The 25,275-nt window shown below is 43.7% G+C and overlaps 1 protein-coding gene and 1 long non-coding RNA gene across 2 annotated transcripts in view; one reads left to right on the forward strand and one right to left on the reverse strand.

The window, feature by feature from the left end:
* LOC116090842 lies at positions 1–14,537 on the reverse strand. Its single transcript, XR_004118832.1, has 2 exons — positions 13,510–14,537; positions 1–1,201 (listed from the first exon to the last, which is right to left on the reverse strand). It is a non-coding gene; the product is annotated as an uncharacterized LOC116090842 (long non-coding RNA).
* Positions 9,737–25,275, forward strand: part of Slc24a5 (solute carrier family 24 member 5) — a 21,389-nt gene continuing 5,850 nt past the window's right edge. Inside the window, exons 1-5 of the mRNA XM_031371744.1 lie at positions 9,737–10,011; positions 10,476–10,655; positions 22,996–23,079; positions 23,173–23,276; positions 23,514–23,614. Coding sequence (XP_031227604.1) covers positions 9,891–10,011; positions 10,476–10,655; positions 22,996–23,079; positions 23,173–23,276; positions 23,514–23,614 — 590 coding nt within the window. The 5' untranslated portion in view covers positions 9,737–9,890. The remainder of the gene's footprint in view (positions 10,012–10,475; positions 10,656–22,995; positions 23,080–23,172; positions 23,277–23,513; positions 23,615–25,275) is intronic.

Raw genomic sequence — 25,275 nt, forward strand, 5'->3', positions numbered from 1 at the left:
TTGGGTATAATGTTTTTATTCACTTTCTGCCCTTGTCTTCATTTCCCTTTGCCTTATGGCTACCACCCATTGAATCAATCGCATCTGTGGCTTCTAAAATTCATTGCTTATGAAGAGAAGTCTGGAGTTCCAAGCGCTGACCTGTATACAACTCAGAAAGGCTAGTGTCCATCACTGAAGTGACTCTTCAGAAGTTGTCCCTGAGGTACACTGGGGGATGGGACATCTACCAGGGTTTATCTCTTGTGAAATAAAGGGGAAACAAAGGAATCTTAGCTTCAGCCAAGCCAGCAGGGAGTCCTTCTGTTTCAACCATCCCACTTAAATAGGGTTGTCCGTTTTAAGCAGAGATGGCCAGACTTTATGCCCCTGGCTACAGTTGCCTGTGCTGGCACGACCTCAGGCAGGGTAGCCTTCTGCAGCTAAGACCTTCCCTGAAAGGCTTGAATGCTGGAGTCCATGTGTTACTTGTACATCTGGCTTCTGGGACTGCATTCCTTCAAGGTGTGAGGACGGCTCTCGTTTATAAATCTACTCTTCCAAACCCTCCTAGCTTGAAGAAATGGGTAGACGAGGGAAGGGGCACAAAGGGAAGGCATGTTGTGTCTTCATGTTCTAAAAACGGAACTTGGTTCAAGTCTGGATAGCCAGATGGCACGTTAGCAGCATGGAATGCAAGGGCTTTCCTTTCAGACTTCCGATAACGCATTCAGGAGGTTGGGTGTTTGTTTTGTTTTGTTTCCTTTTGTTTTTATCTATAACTCCATTCTGAGAACAGGGTTGGCCCACAAGGCCTGGCGCACTGGTCACAGAGTTGCTGTCTCCAGTCAAGTCTCTTCTCCTCTAACGCCATGCTTCCCACCCCAAAACAACAGACACGAGGCTGACCCACAGCTGATGGCTAGGAAAGGCCTTCAAGAAGTAGAAGAACCTGCAGAGCCGGAGCCACATGGAGAGGACAAAGCCTGAACTGGGTTTCTCCTTTCAGGAACAGAATCTCTTCTTTTCAGCCAGGATGAGCCGGATGACTTTTGATTTCCAAGCCAAGAGGAGAACTTCCACGCCCAGAAAATTCTGAAGAATCCCTACCAAACTCCTTCCTCCTGAGCACAAGGTGTATCAATCTCCCCTCGTGGGAACTGCAGCCTTCACACGGTCTTCTTCACACGGCAGCCTTCAAACAGTGGCCTGCACACAGCGACTAGAGGAAAAAAAAAAAAAAAAGATTGTGCTAACTTAGACCCTGAGGGTGTTATTATATTAAAGCAAAGAAAATAAGTCTGCACACACCAGCTCCCCTCAGAGTCCCCACCCCTCCTCTGGACTCACAGCAAAGCAGAGACGGAGGGGGAAGTGATAAAGCCACGCTAGAGACAGCCTTTCTCCAGATCACTCATTAAACCACCAACTACTGAAGCCCTAGGAGGGCATTGCCGGATCCCTGAGAGCTGAGATTGCTAGATGAGCACAGAAGAAATGAGAGTAACAAGTAGCGAGAATGTCAAGTTTCACTCAATTTAAATACAGCTAACAAAATCTGCTGATTTTTCCCTCGCTGAAGTTTTCTGTCCAGCACATTTTGTTTCACTGAGAGCTAGGCTACTAGCCAACTCCCAGTAATCACCGAGCGCAAAAATGTACTGTCCCGTGCACTCCTTCAGAGAGGGTGTGAAGGGTGCATTCAACTGGGTTCTGATAATTCTAGAATTATTTCAGCTCAAAAACGTTTATTTTTTTAAATGTGTTAAATCTGCACATACATCTGTGTACCACGGGTGTGCAGCGCTGGCATCCCCATCAGAACCCCAGCAACTGGAGATCTAGATAGTTGTTAGCTACCACATGGGTACTGGGAATTGAACCCTGGTCCTCTGGAAGAGCAGCCAGTGATCTTAACCACTGAGCCATCATCTCTCCAGTGTCATGTTGTTTATTTTAAATAATACATGATATACAAAATTGGAATAGTTCTCCAGTAAGTCAGGCATGTGCCCTACAGTGAAAGAGAAAGGAGAGAGTTTAAGTTTTGCGAAGGCCTGGAACCCTAAGGGTGGTTGCTTTGGTTTACTCGAAGGTTGTTGTTGTTGTTGTTTGAACTTTTGTTGAGTTTTTGACAGTCTTACACATGAAGGCAGTGCATTCTGATTACTGTGCCCCCCACACCCTGGCCTTCCTCCTAACCCTACTAATACACCTTCCCTTTCATACAATTACTGTTACTCTTCAGGATTCCTATTAACTCTTTAAGAATTTTGCAGCGTGCATCTTGATCAAATTCATCCTCCTTGCTCTCTTGATATTATTCATTCTCCTCCCAGATGTGCCCTCAGCTCCCTACCTCCTCAACTTTGGGCCCCCTTTTTGGGTTCAGCCATCCAGCAAGTCCAACCTGTGCCGCCCAGTTACTCCCGTGTATCCATCCACTCACTGGAGTATGATTGACCTTACTGTGGGGGCAGCACCCTTAAAGAAAGCTGTCTGTCCCTCCCCCAGAACTCATCAACTGTCTACAACTCCTCAGAGGTGAGGGCTGCATGAACTTCTTCCAACTGCATGCTAGCATGTCGACGGATTTGATCTCGTGCAGGAGGCTGCAGCTGCTGTGAGCAAACTTGTGGGTGCTGCCAATGATCCTGTCATGTCTGCTGTTGCGTCCAAAAAATGCTGCTTCATCTCAGTCCTCCCTGACCTGACCTCTGGCTCTTACCATCCTTTCCGCTCCCTCCTGAGTGACAGTCCCTGAGCCTTGGGGGTGCTGCAGCCATCTCACTTATAACTGAGCACTGATGCTTTAACCAGATGTGAGTCTCTGAGTTAAGCACTACCCACAGCACGAAGACACAGCAATAAAACCCATATGAACTGAGTTGCAAACTACAGATCCTTACCTATGCCCAAGGTCAGGGCCCAATCTTGGTTTTGATGCTCAGTGTTTGTGGGTTTGCAGGCTAGCTCACTAAGCATGGGGCTGGCAGCGGGGGCGGGGGTTGGGAGTCTGTGGAAGGTGACTGAAATACCCAATAGAGTGCTGCCTTACTTCCATCTTTGTCTGTGGCTCAAGGTAGCAATAGCACAAAAATCGAAGACCCTGAGAGGTCAGGTCCCAAGCTCCTCTGCATGCTGAAACCCAGGCTGCTTCCTAATGAAGAACACAAGAGAAAGAACTACGGGAGTGTAGCTGAGGGGACAGAGAAGCCTCCAGAGAGTGATGCTTTTACACTCTGCTCACTCCACATCCGTCCTCTCAGGCTGTTTGTGACAATGGTGGCAATCACTCTATACATTAAATGCTGCAGACGGACTTGACTCTGTGCTTAAACAGCAAATGACAATTAGAAAAGAATGCGTGCCCTTTTACACAAGCATAGTATCTATACTAACCAGGAATTAGGGAATAAAAAAGAGCTGCTGACAAGCTAGGTAGAACATGGGCACAGCCTTAGCCGCCACGTGCTTTGTCTTCTTCAGCCCTCTCTGTCACAGGGCAGCCTATGAAAACCTTCATTTCAGAGACGACTGTGCAGGTAATAAAAGCAGGGTGACCAACACACTAACCTTTCTTCCATAGGAGTCGGCTCTCCCTCCACCACAAAGCCCAGTGCCTACTGAATGCATCAGCAGGTGGAGCTGAAGAGCTGTGGGAGCCACCGAGTTAGGGGGCATCCCAGACAACTACTTGGAGTCTGTGTTGATGGCATTTTATATCAGATAAATGACAGTGAAATGACCCGATGTGTTCCTACAGGTCCTGTAGGTGTTTCCTAGGAGAGCCAGTGACAAAAGAATATGTCATTCACTCCATCCATCTGTACACTCACTTGCTCACTCACAAGGGCAAGGCACCACACTGAACACAGAAGAGCTGTAGGAATTCAAGCAAATAGAGCCCTGCCCTGAGGAGACTCATCCCTATGGAGCTCAACATAGGGTTTGTTGGTTTGTTTGTTTGTTTTCGTGCATGGTGGCATTAGGCCTTGTTCAACCCACATCTTGACTGTCACATGAGATGTATGTACCCTCAGATTTTAGGTAACTGATCCATCATCACCTATAAAGCACAGATTGGTACATACACCCCAGTAATTCTCCATCTCCCCAATATTACCTGAAGATTTTATTTTAATCATCACGCTTATGCCCTTTATCAATGATTTTCAAAATCATGGGTACTTCTCTTGAGGAACCAGTGTTTAACAGGCAACCATTGGCTTTGACACCAAGCACAAATGGTTGTCTGCATCAGTGAATGCAAGGGACCCAGAACTACTATCTGAAATTTATCAGTGAGCAGAGAACACTGAATATTAGTGGCTTTCTTACAAATGAAAAATGGCCTCCCCCTTTACAACTTGATCAAAATAAAGTAACCTTCTGCATTATTCATTTCTGTCGTTGTGATAAAATACACTAACTTTAAGAGAAAGGGGGTTCACTGTAGATTACAGTTCCTGGAAGGGGTGGCAGAAACAGATGCTGGTGGATCACACAACACGCATGCACAGGAAGGCTGGTGGATCGCACAGCATGCATGCACAGGAAGCAGAGATGGAGAATGACTATAAAATCTCAAAGTTGATCCCCAATAATGCACATCCTCCAGCAAGGCTCTGCTCCCCCCCCCCCAAGAGATTGCAGAAGCTTCCCAAATAGTGCCACTAGCTGGGGAAAGAGGATCCGAGCATATGCCTAGCAGAATCCTGGAACTCAGAAGGTGGAAGCACAGGAGCAGAAGTCCAAAGTCATCCTCTGCTACAGCAAGTTCAGGGACAGCGTGGGCTTCGGAGACTCAGGCTCAAAATAAGATAAGCTTGCCAAGAAAACAATGGACAAAGGAGCTCCGTGAATTAAGAAACACCAGGTTGATCCATTGAACTGAGTACAGGGTCCCCAATGAAGGAGTCAGAGAAAGGACCAAAGGAGCTGAAGGGTTTGCAGCCCCTTAGGACGAACAATATGAACTGACTAGTACCCTCAGAGCTCCCAGGGACTCAACCACCAACCAAGGACTATACATGGTGGGACTGATTGTTCTGGCAGCATGTGTATAGTAGAGGATTGCAAAGTCGATCATCAATGGGAGGAGAGGCCCTTGGCCCTGTAAAGGTTCTGTGCCCCAGTGCAGGGGAATGCCAAGGCCAATAAGTGGGAGAGGGTAGGGTGGCAAGCAGGGGGAGGGGGGAGGCAACAGGGGTTTTTTCTTGTTGTTTTTTGGGGGCTTGGGAGGGTCGGGTTTTTTTTGAGGGGGAACTGGGAAAGGAGAAATCATATGACATGTAAATAAAGAAAATATCTAATAAAACACAAAAAAATAAGAGAACAATAATTAAAAAAAAAAGAAGAAAGGAAAAGAAACGCTAGGCTGAACAAGGACATTCCGTTATACACCCAGGAAAACTTAATTCTGTGTTAAAATCAGAATGGGCAAAATCCCACAAAACGGTACGAGAGTAAGAACTAAGCAACATCCCTCCAAACAAGCTAGAGACACTCCCTGGGACAGCCATGGCTGCGGGGTCTGCACTCTAAGACACCAAGGAATTCAGAGGACACGGAGAACATAAACCAGAGTGAAAGAGGAAAAACAAAAAACAAAAAACAAAAACCCTCCGAAATTAGGTGTTACAGAAAGGAGGAACTTCAAACAGAGACTCTTAAAGCAGAGGGAGACACAACAGATGACATCCACCAATAACTTAAGGAAAGTGGAGAGGAGAAGATGAAGTAAGCAAAATGAGTGAAGAGAGATACAAGGCCAGGGAGACTGAGGCAGGAGGGGTGAGTAGGTGAGGAGACATATTTAAGATAGCCAAGGGAGTGGTGCGAGCGAGTGGCTCCTGTCCAGCAGCGCTGCTCCTGGACCCTTCTCCCTACTGAGTCGCCTTGTCCAGCCTCAGTATGAGGGCTTTTGCTGTGTCGTCTTGTGCCTTGTTTCATCCTCTGTCTTGGAGGTCGGCTTGGTTTCTGAGAAGCAAATGAAGGGGAGTGGATCTGGGGGACATGGGAAGTCGGGGAAGCTAGGAGTCATGGAGGGTGTGGGAAACGGGTAAGAATGTGTTGTATGGGAGAAGAATCCATTTTCAATTAAAAAAAAAAGAAAGTAAGGAATCTTTTGAAAAAATTATCAGCATGGAAAAACTCAAAGATTATCATTCCATATATCCTTCCAAGAAATCAGGGAAATAAGTCTCTAGCACCAGATAATTAAAGGAACATTAGCCAAGCATCAAACAAGCACAATTGTGAGTCCAGGACCAATATGGGGGACTGCTGGGAATGACAGAGGTAATGCTGTATGCTCAAGCTATGCAGATAAAGTGGGAGGTGGGGCTAACAGAACTGAGGGAAAGTAGAGGGCATGAGCGGATCAGCTGCTCCATCGATGCCATTTCTGGCCGAATTATTACGTTGAGACTCTCTCGTGGAAGCATGAGGCCATTCTAATTCCATTATTCTCTGGGTTCATAAGAAAGAGTTCCCTGGACATGACAGAAGGGGGTGCAGCTAAGAGCAAGAAAGGCTCAATTTACAGTCTTAGTTGTGAACTGAAGAGGGGTGTCATGGGGAGCCTCAAATTACCTTATTAGGAAGCAAAGTTGTCAGAACTGTATCTGTGAAGCCACCAGATAAGGGAGGAAGGTCATGGATGCCAGGCCAACCTGGGCTACATGACCAGTGACAAGCCAGGCTAGGCTACATAGTTAGGCCTGTGTCCCAAAAACCATGAATTTGCTTGTGTGTGTGTGTGTGTGTGTATGTGTGTGTGTGTGTGATGGAGAGAGACAGAGAGAGCACAAGTGAGAGGGGGGGCGAAGGGAGAGGGAGGGAAGGAAAGAGACATACAGAGAGAGCCAGAGAGAGAAAGAAGAGAGATTGGAAACAAAATAGCAATTAATTGTCTCTAACATACACGGTTAGACTGCAGTCTTGTGGTGCTTCTTGAATTGCTTTACTAGCATTTATTTATGTGTGCATGCCTGTACCATAATGCACATGTGGCAGTCAGCAGACAACATGTGGGAGTAAAGTCTCTTCCACGATATAGCTCCCAGGGATCAAACTCAGGTGATCATAGTTGGTGGCATCTAGCATCTCATTAGCCTGTGGCCTTGAAATGCATTTTTTTTTTTTTTAAGTAAAGAAGCATTTTGAAGGAAAGGGCTAATCTCTAAGGCAAGCCTGGAGCATCTGTTTCTAACGGTTGGTGAGGAAGCTATGGAACAGAGTCAAGACCATGTCAGGACTCTCACAAGACATGGTGAAGAGGTTGCCTGAGCTGAGACAATTTGGCCTTCAAGAGGAACAGCCAGTGCAGTTGGGCAGATATAAATTAGCTAATTCAAATCATGCTTAATCTAATTGACTATTTTGGAGGAAGATAACTCCCTATGGGAAACAGTGGCTAATGGGAAAGAATCATGCATGCTTCATCTTGAACTGCTCTCCTTTGGGTACCGAAAGTAGGTGGTAGAAACTGTCTCTGTAAATGTGCCAAGAAGCAACATTGTAGCACTCGAAAGCCTGCAGACTCCAAAGAATCCTGAGCGGGAGCAGGCTGCTCACATCGCAGAGACAGACAGCAGACCGGATGTGTTTCCTGAGAACACCCCACCTCCAATCTGCCTGGACAATGGGTCTGAGTGTGAGGAAGCCTCCCCACCGAGCTGCAGCAATGTAGAAAACTCGGCGACAATCTGAAGGATCCCACAAGGATGTAGGAATCAGGACAGTGGGGGACTGATCAGTTAGCTGTAAGAATGAGGGAAGAGGCCACCAGATCAAATAGCACAGAGAGAAAGACTAGACTGAAGATGTCCCCAGTGAGAGGCCGTATATTGCTGACCAAATGCACACTCAAGTAACCAGTGTCCAGGCCAGGAGGGTGGTTTCCTTTGCAAAACACAAGTTGAGGTGCACAGAGGCACCCAGGGTGGCTGTAAAGTTCTATTTCTTAACCCTGGGTGTTTACATGGATCTTCGTCATATGTAATAACAAAAGCTGTACACCTACCTTGTGTGGCTTTATCTGTGGTTTGTTTCACAGATTTTAAGACTGATCCGAAGGGAACAATAAATCTTAAAACAAATCTACCTACCCATGTCTTTTTCTTTTTTTCTTGGTAGATTCATGTTTAATAGGCTACTTTATTTAGATTGGACACTTGCACGTTTCAGGGACCAGTTTCTAAGAATCACTGCTCTTTAATCCACCAACTAGTGTTCCCTGTGGGCCTACTATGTGCTGCAGCTTTTGCTCTGTGTCCAGCATGGGCTTGTACCTTTGGGTACTTGCTTCCTTTTTTAGCTTGTTTGACTTGGGTAGAAAAATCTATGTTTGCTTCTGCTGTTGCTGACACTTCAGCTGCGAGCGGTGCTTTTGGTGTGCTAACTGGTTTGTGCACTGGGTTTGGAGGGGGGAGCTCACAAAGCAGTCAGCACCCAGTGGCCCATTTCCCTGGCGCTAATTCTGAGATTCCACAGGCCGCTCTGCTCCACTTGCTGAGAACAGGCTCTTCTAGTTTATATTCAGGTGACTCAGTGTCCCAGCCTCAGCATCACAGGGCACATCAGGAGAGCTGAGTATCAGAGGAGTTTGCACCAGGAAGGATTCCAGCCAGACATCCGAGCTGGGGTGTTTTTTAAATGGCACAAGTTCATGAACAGCTAGAAGCTGCTCGTTCTTTTACACCAGATGCACCAGTTTCTACATCAAAGGCTTGGCACCTTGATTTTTAAAGTTTATCAGTTCATTTATTATTTGACCATTGCATACGTGCATATAATACATTCCTGTCACATCAATTTTATAAACAAAGCAAAGGAATCATAACAGTTGCAAAGCTACAGAATTTCTTCATGGCAGTTTTTAATCTCAATCCAGGGAATAAATGATGATAGACAGATGACAGATTAACAGAACGATGGCCCCATGGAAGAGACTGTCCTCAAAAGGTTACATTTGTCATGTAGTACACACAAAACCAAAATAAAGGTGATCCCTGCCTTATAGATAGTGGAAGGGAGGAACAGAGAGGTTAAGTGCTTTGCCTAAGGTCACACAGCTAATAAACATTATAGTACTCAATCCTTGTGGTCTCCTTCAGACTCTGTGCCATCAGCCACAGGTTGCTCCATAGCCACAGGTTTTCGGGATCTTGGCAAGCTACAGAATGTATTCGAATGCTGTCTGCCTTGTCCAATTAGCATTTTATACAGCTCCTTCTGGCAAAAAGCACAGCTGATCTATGATCAAACAGCATCCATTCTGTCTCTTTAATAGCTCGTGGCGCTGTGGGCGGCTCTCAATCCCCATCGCTGCCGCCTTCACTCATGTGGCCCTCATTTCCCAGTTCAACTGTTACAGTCACCTTCTAATTGACCTTTCTGTCTCTAGCTCTAACTGTAGATGAACATGAGCAACCCAAATAAAACTACAAACTGTGCCATGGTAGGCAGAGAGTACATACATACATGCTCAAATAATTCCTAGAAACAACGGCTATTGGGAAAGAGGGGGGCAAGCAGGTGGTGGGGGGCAGCATCAAGCAAACCCAGGTCCTCACAAATGTGGAGGAAGTCAAAGGCAGTGTCAGTGTGAAGATATTAAAGAGATCCGGCATGAGCACTGTTGCAGGCTGCCTGGGCCTGCCATCAAGTCTGGCATGGAAACAGCTGTAGTCGGGTTTATCTGCGCCCCTCCCCAACTCCTCCAACCTCCCTAGGACTTGGATCTCCTGATCAGGGAAGCTAGGCTGTCTCCCTTGCTGGCCTCCCAAGCTGTGACCTCCCCTCCCCCCGCAGGCACTGGGGGAGGAAGGAGACTCCTCACATGATTCAGCATAAGTCTCCCTTGCTCCCTTCCTGAACCACACACTGCAAAGAGGACGCTGGAAATGCAGACAAAATGGGGCCCAACTTGGACAAGGAGGGTCCTGCTGCTGGGGATCTTCTGGGTCTCTGAATACCTGCCTATCCGTGGTGTCTCCCTGCCCCCGCGCCTCCCAAGGGCCACAGGTAGGTGACAGTGGATCCAGACACCCCAGTCGCACACCCAGATATGGGATGGAGAGGGGGATGGCCATGCCCGGTCCCATCCCCGTCTGAGGCTGTATCCGCTCTGCTTCCTAGCCTGCAGAGGATGGGAAACACTCTTGATCAGCCAGTGCTGACTCTCAAGAACATTCTGCAGTAGTTCAGAGACCAAGAGGTGGGCAGGGCTGCACTTCTTATGGTTGGAGAGATTATCAGAACATTCTTCCCGTTTAGAAGCACAGAGGCGCTGTGATAATTCCTCCCTCCAATCCTCTTCTATCGGCTTGTTTCATGAAATAATTTCGTTCAAAGGCTATCTAAGGCTTTGTATCACACTCGTATTTCCACCAACGTCTCCATATTCCTCCCAAAGACCCCAGTTTTGGTTTTGTGGGCCTGAGAAGTGTGACTCCAACATCTTGTGTTCTTTTCCTTTCCCTCGGCAGGAAACAGCACACAGTGTGCTGGGTCTCCAGCGTCTGACTTTCCCGATGGCTTCTTCACCAAGCAGGAGAGCGCAGATGGAGGCATCGTAATCTACTTCCTCATTATCCTCTACATGTTCATGGCCATCTCTATCGTCTGTGACAAGTACTTCTTGCCCTCCCTGGAAATCATCAGTGACTGTAAGTTACTAGGAAGTTGGTCTCCTGTGACCTTGCAGAAGAGCTGTCACACAGATCTGTCCACCTCCGCTGGTGGCAGAGCACACATGTCTGTCCTGGGGTGCTGTGGGCTTCATCCTGGGAGTCCAGGCAGAAGCCGGTCTCTCAGTTGTTATTACACACTGCTTGCTTCCAGAGGCTTCCTTTTGTTCCAGCACCTCCGTGGCTCTTAAGGAACAGCCCCGAGATTTTGCACCAGTGTCCTTGATGTGCCCCTGACACACTGGGTGCCTGGTCCTCACTGTTTTCTCTTTCAAACCCTTTCACTCGGGCTCTGAGAGTGGAGGAGAAGCAGATGTGGCCAAGGACCTCCTCTCTCTCTACTCCTTGACTGGCATCCTGCAGTTAAGAGAACTGAAATTCATGAGCCAATAAATAAATAAATTCTAAACTCCTGTAAAGGGACCTTAGCTGTCAGATAATAGTAACCTGGGTGCTAAGAGTTAGTAATTTCTGAAAATAAGCTCAGATACTCAAAGCACTGTAGATTTCCCAGAACTCTGAGTATAGGCCTTTGTGGATGCACTGGCTCCTAACACAAGGAAAAATGATAGCTATCTATCTATGCAGAACTACCAAAGTCTGCAGCCTCTCTCAAAGCTGAGTAAACCACTGAGGATCTTCATTTCACAGCAAAATCAAAGGTAAGGGCTGGCTGTGTCCTTTCACAAGACTACAGAGGACAGAACAGCAGCACCCTTAACTCCATCCCACATGCACACATGCACACCTACACACACACACACACACACACACACACATATGCACACACAAACACACACACACCTCTCCACAAACATGCACACACATATACACATGCAAATCCTACACACATACACAACACGCACACATCCACACACACATATGCACACACACACATGCCTCTCCACAAACATGCACACACATATACACATGCAAATCCTACACACATACACAACACGCACACGTACGCGCACACACAACACACACACACACACACACACACACACACACACACACACACACACACGTATTGAGTTTAAACTCCCTTCTTTCCCATCCTCCTACCCCCTGACCCTGCTGGAATGCAAGCCAAGTTAATTCCTTCCTTTCATGTATGGCTGCAGCATGCTTATGAACTACAGCACCTATAATGGCAGAGGAATGAAACTTCAATCTGTTCAATAATAAGTTTATCATAATTAGTACTATTTAAGTAGATGCAAATGTACTATATAGCTATGTTTTATACTGATAATACATTGCTGTTTTAGTGTTAGGTGATGTTAACACATTATTTTTGCTTAATGAAGTGCAATAACAAAAGTAAACCCACCTAAGTTTGCATCTCTTGAAGATCCCCAAAGATCCCTAAACATAGCATTTTGCTAGTCTTTTCTGCCAGCCTTTTGAGTATTACTGTCATCCACCCATCCATTCATCCACTCACCTACTAAGGGTCTTTAATTTTCCCATATTGCCAGTCTCTTCAAAACCATGATTTCTAATCATAGCATAGGAGTTCATAATCCTATGAGTCATTCGAGAACCTAACACTGGACTTTACTTACTACAGTATGCAGTGAAAAAAATGATCATTTTAAGCTATTAATCTTAAAGAACTGCTTTAAATAGTATTATGTCCAGAGTATAAATTCTCAGCATACTTCTCTAATTATTTTCTGATTAAAGTACAGGGCTATGCATATGTAAGACTTATGGTAGATGTCATCGGAAATATCCCACCAAGGGTTTGCAGATTACACCCTCCAAGGCTTCAGCAGTGTCCATTCCTGGAAATGAGTATCACTTTGAACATCTTTGTTACATAAAACTAAAACCTCATGCTATAAAATTCCTATTTCTCCCATGTGTAAGGTGGCTATTCTATGCATTTATTGAAAATCATAGCCTTACATGCTTTTGTGATTTCTTGTCTCCATTTGGTTGGGGGGGGTAAGTTGACTCATTTTTTCTTACTAACTTTCCCAAGACTTTAAAAGTATGTAGAGATATTAGCATTGACATAAGCTTCCATGGTTTATCATTTCCACTTATATTGAAGGCATTCATAGTGCTGCAGCTGAAACATTTTAAAGTTAGGAAGTCTTTGGTTTTCTGACCTGTGACCTATCCAGAAAGATCTAAGTAGCACCCCAAAAGCCGCTCTTTCTTTTCACTTGTTTCGCTTCCACACTTATCCCTGCACTCCAAACTCATCTTCATAGAATAAATCATTTTTCAAACTTGATCAGTCCTCACATACTAAGTACATGTGTGTGTGTGTGTGTGTGTGTGTGTGTGTATGTATGTATGTTTCTATAATCCCAACTCTAATAGTATTTTCATTCTCTTGTCAGGACCGCATTTAATTAGAACATGAAAAACAGAAAATGTAAAAGATTGCTCACACTTCACTAAAAACTGTAAGCTTCGGGGATTCAGCTGAGCTGACAGAACAGATCCAGCAAGATTCTGTTTACAGAGCTGGCCTGTAAGAAGTAAAAGGTTAAAAACAAAATAAACAGTCCTGCCAAAAACATGACTTACTGCACTGGACGTTAGAGCATGCCCTCCACATATTCTTCATTAAGAGGTTCTGTCATAATGACTTCCACTATACCACTTGTAGAATTTCCTTGAAACATCACCAGCAAACATGCACTTCTCAAGAAAATCCCTGTTGTCAATCTAACAGGGTAGCTATCAGGACTGTGTGGATGCCAATGGATGCCACATGATGCCAATCCTCCTCAGCTGTAGGATTTGACTCAGCCCTTGAATGTCAAAATGACAGCCAACAACATAAGGTAGAAATAATGTTCATTCGACCCACCTGTCAAAGTCTGATCATTCCTCTTTCAAAGTCTGCCATACCCATATTCAAATGGCAATATTAGCAATAAGAATCAATCAGCACAGTCCGTCGCCATCCACAGGCACTGACTTCTGGAGTCTGCATGCCTTTCCTCTGTGCTCCTTGATACGCAGAGTTGTAAGTTCCACGCATTCCATCAGCTGATGAGTAATAATATAGTCCACAGAACATCCCATGAATATTCCACATTCTACTAGAGTGGTCCCTTACTCACAGATACCCATCATGATGCACTCAAGGAAGCCCAAGCACATCATACATGTGCATATGTGTGTGTGTGTGTATGAGTATGTGTGTGTATATACATATGTGTGTGTGTGGCTTCGACTACATAAAAACCTTACCAGGGACTACTACATTGGCTTTCCTTTGAGGAAAGTGCAGCTGAGATCACACAGCTGGGGCAGAGCAGATCCTTACCCTCTCTGGTGTTTCACAGTCCAGGCTATGTACTGTAATTTTACGCATCCTCTTTAGAGATTATTTACCATCATATGGTTGTTTCAGAAGGCCAGTTCTATTTGAACAATTTTGTGAGCAATTTTCCGCCCAAGGGCACTGAAAATTTTGATAAAAACATCTATGAGGTATTCACTGTAACTATGAAGTATATTAGAAAACCAAGAGCTGTTTACTGAAATAGGTTTCAACTCTCAGAAACCTACCAAGGGTTATAAATTAATTTTGTAAACATTTTCTGTGATGGCTAGCCTCTTGGTCTAGCATTTTGCCTAACATGCACTTGGAGTTCCTGTACAGTACTATGGAATTCAATGGTCACATATAATTCCTGTTGGCATATATGCTCTAGCTACAATAAGATGGTGATGGAAGAACTGTCCCAGGATAGCCCCATCACCATAGCGCTCTCTCCTCCAATCAACAGTAGCCTATGGGGTTAGCAGCAAAGCCTCAGCAAGGTGAAGAGGGTAAGGGCCTCAAGAACAGTCTCCATGCAAGGGAGAGTTAGAAGCAGAAGAAAGCACAGCCTCTTACTGGTAACATGGCAGGACCCCAGCTAGGTCAACAAGTATTCTTGCTCATTCTAACTATGGCGTGCTGGCAATTTCTCCTATAGCTGTAACCACTAGAGGCTTCCAGCAAGGATTTTCCACTTCTTCTTCTCTGCTCTACTTAGGGTCATAAGAACCACACAGCCTCCCTTTACTACATAGAGACTACCATAAGTTCTGTGACTCTAGAGAACCCTGACTAATACACTCCCTATGCCCTTCAACCCTGAAAAAGCATGCATTATCTCCCCTGGACAGCTAGAGACAGTCTGCCATTATTTGAGCTGTGTGAAATCATGACAGGAAAGCAATGCTGGCTACACCCCTCTCCACCGATCTGTAAGCCCTGCCCTCTTCCTCATTCTGACTCGGATTCCAATCCTGTTTCTTCTTCCATTTAGGTTGGGGTACAAGAGGAGTTACAGGAGACTCCCTAAAGACAAGGTTCTAAAGTGATATATTAATCCATATTATGCAGGGAGAATAGTTGTCCACACCATTATAAGTGGAGACAAGTCCTGGCTTCTGTGGAGAGAAGCAGAACGTGGACTCTGGAAAGGGAAGAAAGAGGTCAGTCACCTTAGAGCCAAGGGAACCAAAGGATATGACTCTCCTCATCCATGCCAGTTGTCCTCATCAGACCTTGCCTTGGAGGATGCTGAAGAGTAGGAGTGGGTGCAAGAGAAAGACAAGAGATAAATTGCCTCTATGTATCTGGTCATTTCAGTAAGACCAGCTAAATGAAGCAATGCCAACGACTACCATGCTTGATTTGTGCAGCTAGTTATATTCCCATTGCTGTGTCTTACTGGCTTGGGGCTTTTCCTTCCTACGTGTTTTCCTCCTATATGTTCCTGTGCTCAATGAAAGGTCTATGACATACAGGAGGGCTGGAAGGGGACCCAATGACCACAAGATGTTGTGACATAATTGCTAGAATGGCTGGAAGTGTCCAACTTAGAGACAGACACATCTGGGTCCAACTCCCAACTCAGCAAGCTCCTAGCTCTTGGACAAGTGCTTAACATCTGTATGCCACAGGTATGTCAGCTGTGAAACAGATAATTATAGTTTAGTTCAAAGATCTCTGTCCTATGTACACAAGAAAAATAACAGTAAATTGCACACAGGGAGCAGCCACTGAGAATTCATTATTACAGAATATACCGAGAAGGCTACTAAGACTCCTTGGCCCAGGAAAAAATCAAAGTGCAGAAGGGAAATAAGTCAATAAAAAATGAGCTTGGAGCAAATACCAAACCTATGGTGCATTATGACGGCTTGAAGCCCGTCTTAGGGTAAAAACAAATCAGACAGTCTCATGAGGCAAGATGTAAGCTTATAAAACCTTTACTTAATAACCTACGTGGCAACTTTACACTGTTGTTTAGAGTTCCTTTGGGTTCTTTCTTGAATCAACATCCCTATTTTACTACTGCAATTTAGGAACCTTTGTTCAAAAAGTGATCTCAATATAAATATATGTTTATAGTACACACATGAACACACACACCAACTACGCTCCTGTCCACAGAGATGAAATGCACATCTCTGCAGAAACAGAATACAGTATAAAAGTGGCATCCTCTTACTACGTCACAGGTGTCTCAATCACTCTGAACAACTTTCTTTAAATTCTTCTAAAATAACAACATAGAAGGTATAAACTCTTTAAGAATAGTCATTTGCACCTTTAAACTCTGGGAGGCAGAGGCAGGCAGATCTCTGAGTTCAAGGCCAGCCTGGTCTACAGAGTGAGTTCCAGGACAGCCAGGGATACACAGAGAAACCCTGTCTCAACAACAGTCACTTGCTTCAGCCAAATCCCAGTAAGCTAACTATAGAACACTTCATTTAAATGCTAACCCAGTACACTATTCAATTCCAACATCTCATCTCCCCATCATGCTAACATCTTTGAGTTATAACACATTTTAAGTGAAAATTTTTCCCATGTTTTAGAAAAGTATTTTAAATATTTGCTTTTTATCTTTTAAAAATTGCTTTCACTACCTCTGCCTTGAACTAATGTTTGCCCGTGTTCTACACTATGTTTCAGAGACAGACGATTGAAAAAAAAAAAAAAGTGCGTTTTAATTCCAGGTAGAGCTGACTCTAACTTGTGAAGTTAGGAGCCTTAGTAATTCTGAGTCTGACATTTGGATAGCTTACAGTTTGAGAGGATTATCTGAACTCTTAAGCCTCATGAAATTTACAGAGGCAAAAGCTTTCTCAAAGAACAAAGACTCAGAGCAGTGCCTCTTTCCTGCTGGGAGAGCACAGCCTCCTGAGAGCCTGGCAGACGCCCCCACTGGTGCTCTTTTCATTGGCCTGAACTGTAATCCCTTGGACTGCATCTGCATCTGTAGTAGGAGCTAAGTACTCTAGGTACTATTAAGATGTAGGTGAGGAACAGGCAGTGATGGCAAAATCGCACTGTGCATTAACCCCTTTCTCTGTGAGTGGTGGAAAGCACTGCTTCTTTGGCATCAGAAGGATATAAGTCCTATCTCACCTCTGACCTTGGGCAACAGGAACCATGGGGTTCAGAGGACAGGTGACTCCACTGTCATGGTACACCTAGTGGACTTGGGGGGGGGGGGAATCCTTTTCCAACAGGATCAGGCTTTTAAAAGTATTATAGAGGTGTTTCAAAGTCCATTAAATTTAAAATCTGATGTGGTATGAGGCTTTTCTAAACAACCTCTTTAAAGTCTCACATTAAATTATTTGGCAGTGACAGAATTTAGGTCTCCATTTTAGCTTAGTTCTCTTTACTACTCAGTATGGACACAAACTTTCTGATGGGACATTTCAGAAAAGATCACATTTAGGTAGCCCAATCACAAAAGAACACACATGGTATGCACTCTCTGATAAGTGGATATTAGCCCAGAAGATTGGAATACACAAAGTACAATCCACAAACCACAAAAAACTCAAGAAGAAAGACCAAAATGTGGATACTTCATTCCTTCTTAAAAGGGGGAACAAAATACCCATGGAAGGAGTTGCAGAGACAAACTATGGAGCAGAGACTGAAGGAAGGACAATCCAGAGACTGCTCCACCTGAGAATCCTTCCCATATTCAATCATCAAACCCAGACACTATTGTAGATGCCAGCAAGTGCTGGATGACAGGAGCCTGATATAGCTGTCTCCTGAGAGGCTCTGACAGTACTGGACTAATACAGAAGTAGAGGCTCACAGCCATCCATTGGACTGAGTACAGGGTCCCCAATGAAGGAGCTAGAGAAAGGACCCAAGGAGCTGAAAGGTTTGCAGCCCCTTAGGACAAGCAACAATAAGAACTAACCAGTACCCTCAGAGCTCCCAGGGATATTAAACCACCAATCAAAAAGTACACATGGGGGGTGGGGGGGACTCATGGCTCCAGCAGCATATGTATAAAAGAGGATGGCCTAGTCGGTCATCAATGGGAGGAGAGGCCCTTGGTCCTGTGAAGGTTCTATGCCCCAGTGTAAGGGAATGCCAGGGCCAGGAAGCAGGAGAGGGTGGGATCTCCAGCAGGGGAGGGAGGAGGGAACAGGGGTTTGTTTCTGTTTTTTTGTTTTTGTTTTTTATTTTATTTTTTATTTTGGAGGGGAAACTGGGAAAGGAGATATCATATGACATGTAAATAAAGAAAATATCTAATAAAAAAAGTAAAAAAAAAGAAAAAAGAACACACTTAGGAAAAAGTCTGGTGAATTTTAAATCATCTCATAGCCACAATGCCGTATGTTATATAAGGCATCTGAACCTATAAAGAGATCATACCTTGGACGTCTCTCCTGTATCTTAAAGTGAATATGGTTGTTCTTTCAGATTAAGAAAAAAGAAGGAGTAACAGCAATAATGGAAAAACAGAACAATTTATCTTTAATAATAAACTACAGCACAGGAAAATGTTACCCAAAGGTCAAGAAAGACAAGGCCAATCTTCTGTAAAGTTCAGAGATGTAAACCATTTTACAAAATATTCTTACAACCACACAAAAGGGCTTGAAAAACTACCCTTCAAGTTTTATTCAGCCATCTAATAGAAACTTTTCTTTCATAACTATAATTAAAGCCCAGGGAACAGCAAGAATGCCTTAAAGAGTTCCAAAGGACCACTGCTTTCCCCACCTTAAAACAGCCCGTCCACCATCGTTTCTCTCTGGAAACAGAGCTTGTCCAATGAAGCAGTAGTCTTCAGGCCACACTGAGGGAAGACCGGCCAGTCTTCAGGCCACACTGAGTGTGCACCATCTCTGTCAGAAAGGAAAGCTGCCTGCTTCCCTTTGTCTTCCCACACTGGCTTTGGAAGGCACAGCCTAAGAATCTGTAACACTAACTCTTAAGTTCCTGGAAATGTGCTGGAAAAACGGTCAAAGATTCTTGTTTCCCAGTAATTTTCTCCTACTTAAGAATGCAAGAGAGGGCTGAGGATCTGGCTCAGTGGGTAGAGTGCTTGCCTTGAAAGCTCAAATCCCGGGTTCAATCCCCAGCACTGCACAATCCCGAGGTGCTGGCACAGCAGCAATCCCTGGCAGAGGCAGGGAGATGGAGGTTAGATGTCACCTTTGGCTACACAGTGAATGCAAGGCCAACCTGAGATACATGAGACCATTTCACAAAGGAAAAAAAAAATGTTAAAAAGCACCAAACAGACCAAGTTATGGAGCCAGTAGCATGAAGCCATGGAAATGTTACTGCCCTCAAGGTCTGCTGAATTCCTACACTTACAGGCTTTACAATCCAGGAGACCTGACTTGTTTCTTTACTCCCAGGTCCTGATTAGTTTGTTTGGGTGTGCCGAGTATTAAAGCCCGTGCCTCATATGTAGTAGTAAAACTGATTCTTTGTAAAATGTAAATTCTAAAACTCGCATCTAAAAAAAGAGCTAACATTAGAAATATGAAATTAAGCTGAATGCCATAGTGTAAGATGATGCCTTTGTTTCTAAAATGAAGTTAAATTATACCGCAATCCATTTTGCCTTTTTGTTCAATTTTAAAATCCTATGGCAAGTTAGTAATATATGCACATATATGTGCACGCATCTATCTATGTACATATTGGTTACATTCTATACATTAAGACAAATAAGTACTGCTCAGTACTCCTGAGGCACTGAGAATGTCAGTATCTGAGGACACTCATGTCTGGCACATAAAACCATCTATTGTGTGTGCATAGTGTTCACCACTCTCCTGAGTAGTTCAAATGATTTCAGAGTGATCTATAATAACAGAGTGATCTATAACTAATACAGTATGCAGTGTGCAAATACCTTTACACTGTATTGTTCAAGGAAAAAGACGAGTCTAGTCCATATTCAGAATGAAGGTAATTTCTCTGAATATTTTGATGCACAGGTGGTTGAATCTGAGGCTATGGAACCTGTAGGGACAGGGCTGAGTATGTATAATTTATATATGTACTAAAAGAAACACCATGAAACCAAAGCCCACAAGCCATTGTTTTTCTCTCTTCATCGTTTACTGAAGGCAAATATTTAAGTGATATAGTCAGGGCAAGTAGGAATAGATGAGAGAGCCTAGACTGAATTATTTCACGCCAATTCTTCTGAACCCTATTTACAATTATCATCACGTGGCAGATGACCTCAGAGTGCAGCTGTTTGATGTCTTACACCAAAATGGTCCCAAAGGATAAGAACAGTAGCTGGGCCTTTCCACCAACTTCAAGTGCTTCAGAAGAAAATCTCCTAGTCTTTAGGGTCCACAAGGCCATACATGATGTCCCTTCAAACTTACCAGCTCTCGTTCTCTCTTGGGGCTCTTCATTCTGTCTGTAGCCACTTAACCTGCCTACTATACTCTACTATACTATACTATACAGTAACACCCTCATTTTGAAATCTCCACTCCACAGTTACTTCTTATCCCATGACACTTCGTATCTTCTCTATTTTCACTTCATGCTGCTTCTAAAACCCCCATATTTTGTATGTCCATCCACTACACTGTAAGGCGAGAGACGCAGCTCATCTGTTTACTGCCATATCCTGACACACAGAGAAGCATCTGGCATAGTGTTGGTATTCAGTAATGGAAGTCAGATGATTACAGCTACTTAACAAATTCCCTCCAAAACTTGTAGCTTACAATAAAGAAGCACCATTTTTATTGTTCCTCACAGTCTGGGGGCTTTACAGAGCTCAGGTAGCTGATTAGGGTCCCCACTGCAGTTATAGTGAAAGGACTGATCCAGAATCACTGAAGGCTTGGGTATCCCATGTGTCTGGTACCTAAGCTTGGAAGACTCAAAAGGATGCAGAAGCATGGATGTTAGAGGTATGTCTTTCAATACCGGCTCACGAGGTCTGTCCTGGGTGGAGGTTTCAAGATAGCAGGACATGTGTGGTGTCTAGGGCACTAAAAGCAAATATCCAAGAGGGGTCACTTGAGGAATTTCTATCATTTGCTTTAATGTCCTGACCTTGAAAATACTGTCACACTATCATGGCCCTCAATTTGTCAAAGCAGTCACAAAGGCTCATCTGTGCTCACGAGTGCTAGCGAAGTGTTCTACCATAGAGCCATATGCTCAGTCCCCTTTTAAATAAGAGACAGAAAAGTTATTGGAAAGGATGCAGAATACAAATATTGTAGTAAGTTTTGTAAAATTCAATCTCCAACACCCCAAACAAGGAATTTATGCTGAAGAGAGAGCTGCTCTACCAGAGGACCTAGGTTCAATTCCTAGTGCGCACATGGCAGCTCACAGGGGATCTGGCACCATAACACCAATGCACACTGAAAAAAAACAGCCAGTCTTCACAAGCAAACACTGCCAACCATGACAGAGACCAAATCAAATACACCAGAGTTTGAGAACCAAAAACCTTAGTACAGAAAAAGCAGTTTGCATAAAAAAAAGACTTCCACCAAATCTTAGAAATCTGAATTCTAGTGGCTGGAGTGATGGTATGCTTGACACCCGAGCTTGAGGATGAATTCTGTTCCCTGGGACCAAATGAAATACCAGGTGCACTGATGAATGACTAATCCCAACCCTGTGGAGGTGATGCAGGATTCCTAAGGAGCCTCAAAGTTAACTGAGCCAAGACACCTGACATATGCACATATATCACGTACACACCTCTTTACTGGCAAACTTGGAGATTTCTGAAAAGACCGAAATATTTCTTCAATGCAGCTTCCTCTTTTCCTTCTTGTAGTACATCTCTCTGCTCTAATGCTGGAAGAGCCACCTAAGACTCTTACCCTAACGTCAATTAAGTAAAAGGACTTGTAGGATTCTAAGTCTGGAAAATACTCAAATAGGATGGCACTTTTTTTGTGTGTAATTTGCATAGTGCTAGATTTATTGGGCTTTTTGTTTACAGGTTTCCTCTTCTTTTCCATTAGATAATGTTGGTGTTGTAAATCTGTAAAAGAACGCAACCCAGCTTCATTGTAGATCTTAAGGATCACTGAGCCCTTTCTTCTTCCAAGTCAGGTTAGGAATCCAGTGTTACTAGAATTCATTAAAGGAGTTCTTTTTGCAGCTCACAACCGGAAGTCTGGTAGTGGAGGCATGATATAGTACATGTGTTCCTGATATGTGGGTTCTGGGAACAGAACTCAGGCCATCAGCCTTAGTGGCAAGCTCCCTTAGCCACCGGCCTACCTCAATGGCCCTTAAATGTTTCTTATCTTGTGTACTAGCTGGTTTTATGTCAACTAGACACAAGCCAAGTGTCATCAGAGCCAAAGGAACCTGTTGAGGAAATGCCTCCGTGAGAACCAGCTGTGAGGCATTCTCAATTAGTGATCAGTGGGGGAAGACCTAGGTAATGGTGAGTGGTGCCATCCCTGGGCTGGCAGGCTTGGTTTCTATAACAAAGCAGGCTGAAACAAGCTATCGGAAGCAAACCAGTAAGCAGCACTTCTCCGTGGCCTCTGCGTAAATTCCTGCCTCCAACTTCCAGTCCTGCTTGACTTCCTGTCCTGACTTTCTTCAATGATGAACACCAATGTGGAAGTGAAAGCTGAATAAACCCTTTCCTCCCCACTAGTCATGGTGTTTCATTGTAGCTATAGAAACCCCTAACTATGCCATCCTGTGTATGTATGTAGTACACCTGTGGAAGCTAAATTACAAGTTTGTGGAGTCAGGTATCTCTTTCCAAGTTTCATGGGTTCTGGGAATTGTACTCATGTTGCCTGGCATGCATTGCGTCTTCACCAGCTGAGCCACCTCACCAGCCCTCCTTTCTGTAGAAATGTTAAGAGATGCATTCATAGGAAACCAAGATGCATGCAGGATTCCTCTATTTCTAACCCAAATGTTTAATTTCCAGCTTCAGTCAGCATGGGTGTACTGGACAGGTGTAATTTCTGAGTGTCTGTTACATAGCTCTACTGTACCCTCCTTGCCACTGTCAGCCATAGTAATCACTTCCTTTGTCTTTAGCCCTTGGACTGTCGCAGGATGTTGCAGGTGCAACTTTCATGGCAGCAGGTAGCTCCGCCCCTGAACTAGTTACCGCCTTCTTGGGTAAATATTGTTCCTTTGATTTGCTGCTTGCTTATTCAGTGTGGTTTTAGTTTCAAGTCAGCTTTAACTTAGCTACTCCTGTCTTGCTCCCAGGTGTATTTATCACAAAGGGAGATATTGGTATCAGCACCATACTAGGATCTGCAATTTATAATCTCCTTGGCATCTGTGCTGCCTGTGGCCTCCTATCCAACACGGTAAGAAAACTAGTCATTAAGATGTATTGTCTTGACAAATTCTACACCTGCCAGGGATGAGCAATTTCAGTCAAGTTTAATAACCACCAGAAAAACATTTACTCAATTAACTTAATCCACAAATATCTATTAATCAAATTTATAAAAGTCAGTACAGGTTTATAAACAATTTTTCTTTAAAATTGTTGACCGACTTACACTGTACTGCACACAGTAAATCAAACCACCATTTTCCAGGTTTCAACACTCTCCTGCTGGCCCCTGTTCCGCGACTGTGCAGTGTACGCAGTTAGTGTAGGAGCAGTGTTTGGCATAATATTTGACAACCGAATTTATTGGTAAGTTTTAAGTAACTGTCACTCTTATGTAAAAACATAACTACAGAGTTTTTGAAGGCTGGTGGCTTAGTAGTATAGTTTCTCCAAGCCTTCACTTCACCAGCTACTTGTCTCAGCTGACTCCCCCACAACTGCTGCTGGCTGCTTTTCTCTACTGTCCCTTTGCTTCTTAGCACCTCTCCTGGTCACCAGAGACAGCCACTCTTCCTTTTCCATGGTCTCCATGTTCACAACTTTCCCAGCTGCTGTTGCTACTTAAAGCTCCAACTGTGGCTGCGCTCTCTATTAGGCTTTTGCTCTCCTGGCCTTGGTTAGAAAGGGTCACAGTAATAAAAGCTCAGAGAACAGCAGAAGCCCCTACACCTGCTGTTTCTCTCATCCTCCCAGGACAGAAGGAACTGCAGCCTTCTTTAACAACTCAGAATGATTATATGTCACCATCAAAAAAGCTTACTGCTTTTCCATAATCTCTGTACCTAACATGTCCAAGAAAATGAAAAAAAAAAAATTAAAAAGCAGCTAGTTTGGTGGAAAGACATAAACTTGCCAAACAGGCGCATGAGTGGTTCTGCTACTGTTTCTCACCCATCCTACTGCTGCAACCCTTAATACAGTTCCTCAGGTTGTGGTGACCCACAATCATAAATTATTATTGTTGCTACTTCATAAATGTATTCTTGCTGCTGTTATGATCATTGTGTAAATATCTGATGTGCAGATGATCTTAACCCCTGTCATAGGGCCATTCAAGCCCCAAAGGGTTATGAGAACAATTGTCCTAGGTGTCTTATGCTGGATACCATAAAATAAAGAAATATAAAACACATGGCCACCACATGTATGTGTCCACAGAACCCAAACAGGGAGAAAATAAGATAAAAGTCAGGTTGCTAGTATAGCAAAAACCCTAGAATTTAGCTGTACCTTCTAAGTGTCTTGAACCAAGGAAATCAGGAACTTTTTTTTTTTTAGTTGCAGCAGAAGTGATTCTCTGCTATGAAATAAAATATTAGTGTGATAAAAATTAGCTAATATACAGTAAAATGGGAAAACAAGCATAGACAATTCTTGGTGCTATATGCCAAAATTTCATTTTTGAGAATATTTTTTATTTCTTATGAATATAAACCAAATTAAGCTACAATCAAATCATCAAAAGGGGGCCAAGCATAGTAGTACAGATCTAAAAAACCCCAAAACTCAAGTAGAAGAGGTAGGAGGTTCATGTATTTGAGTGCTTGAGGCCAATCAAGGGTTCAAGGCCAGTCTGGGCTTTACAGCGAGACCTCAAAAGCCAACAACACCCCACCACCTCCAACTGTCTTCTGAATCTCTGTAGAGCAAATTGCAAAGTTCCTGCTAAAACTTAACATAGTCTACGTATTTCACACAAAGTTTCTGGACCAGAAAATCTAAGAACTGGTATATTACTAATTATTAATATTTGAAGAATGTAGTATGTTAAATAAATGAATTGAAAACTAGTTTTAAACTCTCCAACTATTTTCAAGGCATTTTTGTGCCTATTACTTGAAAGGAATCTATAAAGTCAGACAATGGATTTTATATTACTTTTTAAAGAGGTAGATTTTTAATCAATGAGTTTGTAACAATGCTCTAACCAAGACTAGATAAATAAAAGCATTTAGGAATGGTTCCTT

The sequence above is a fragment of the Mastomys coucha genome, unplaced genomic scaffold (assembly GCF_008632895.1).
Source record: "Mastomys coucha isolate ucsf_1 unplaced genomic scaffold, UCSF_Mcou_1 pScaffold15, whole genome shotgun sequence".
NCBI classification, from domain to species: Eukaryota; Metazoa; Chordata; class Mammalia; order Rodentia; family Muridae; genus Mastomys; species Mastomys coucha.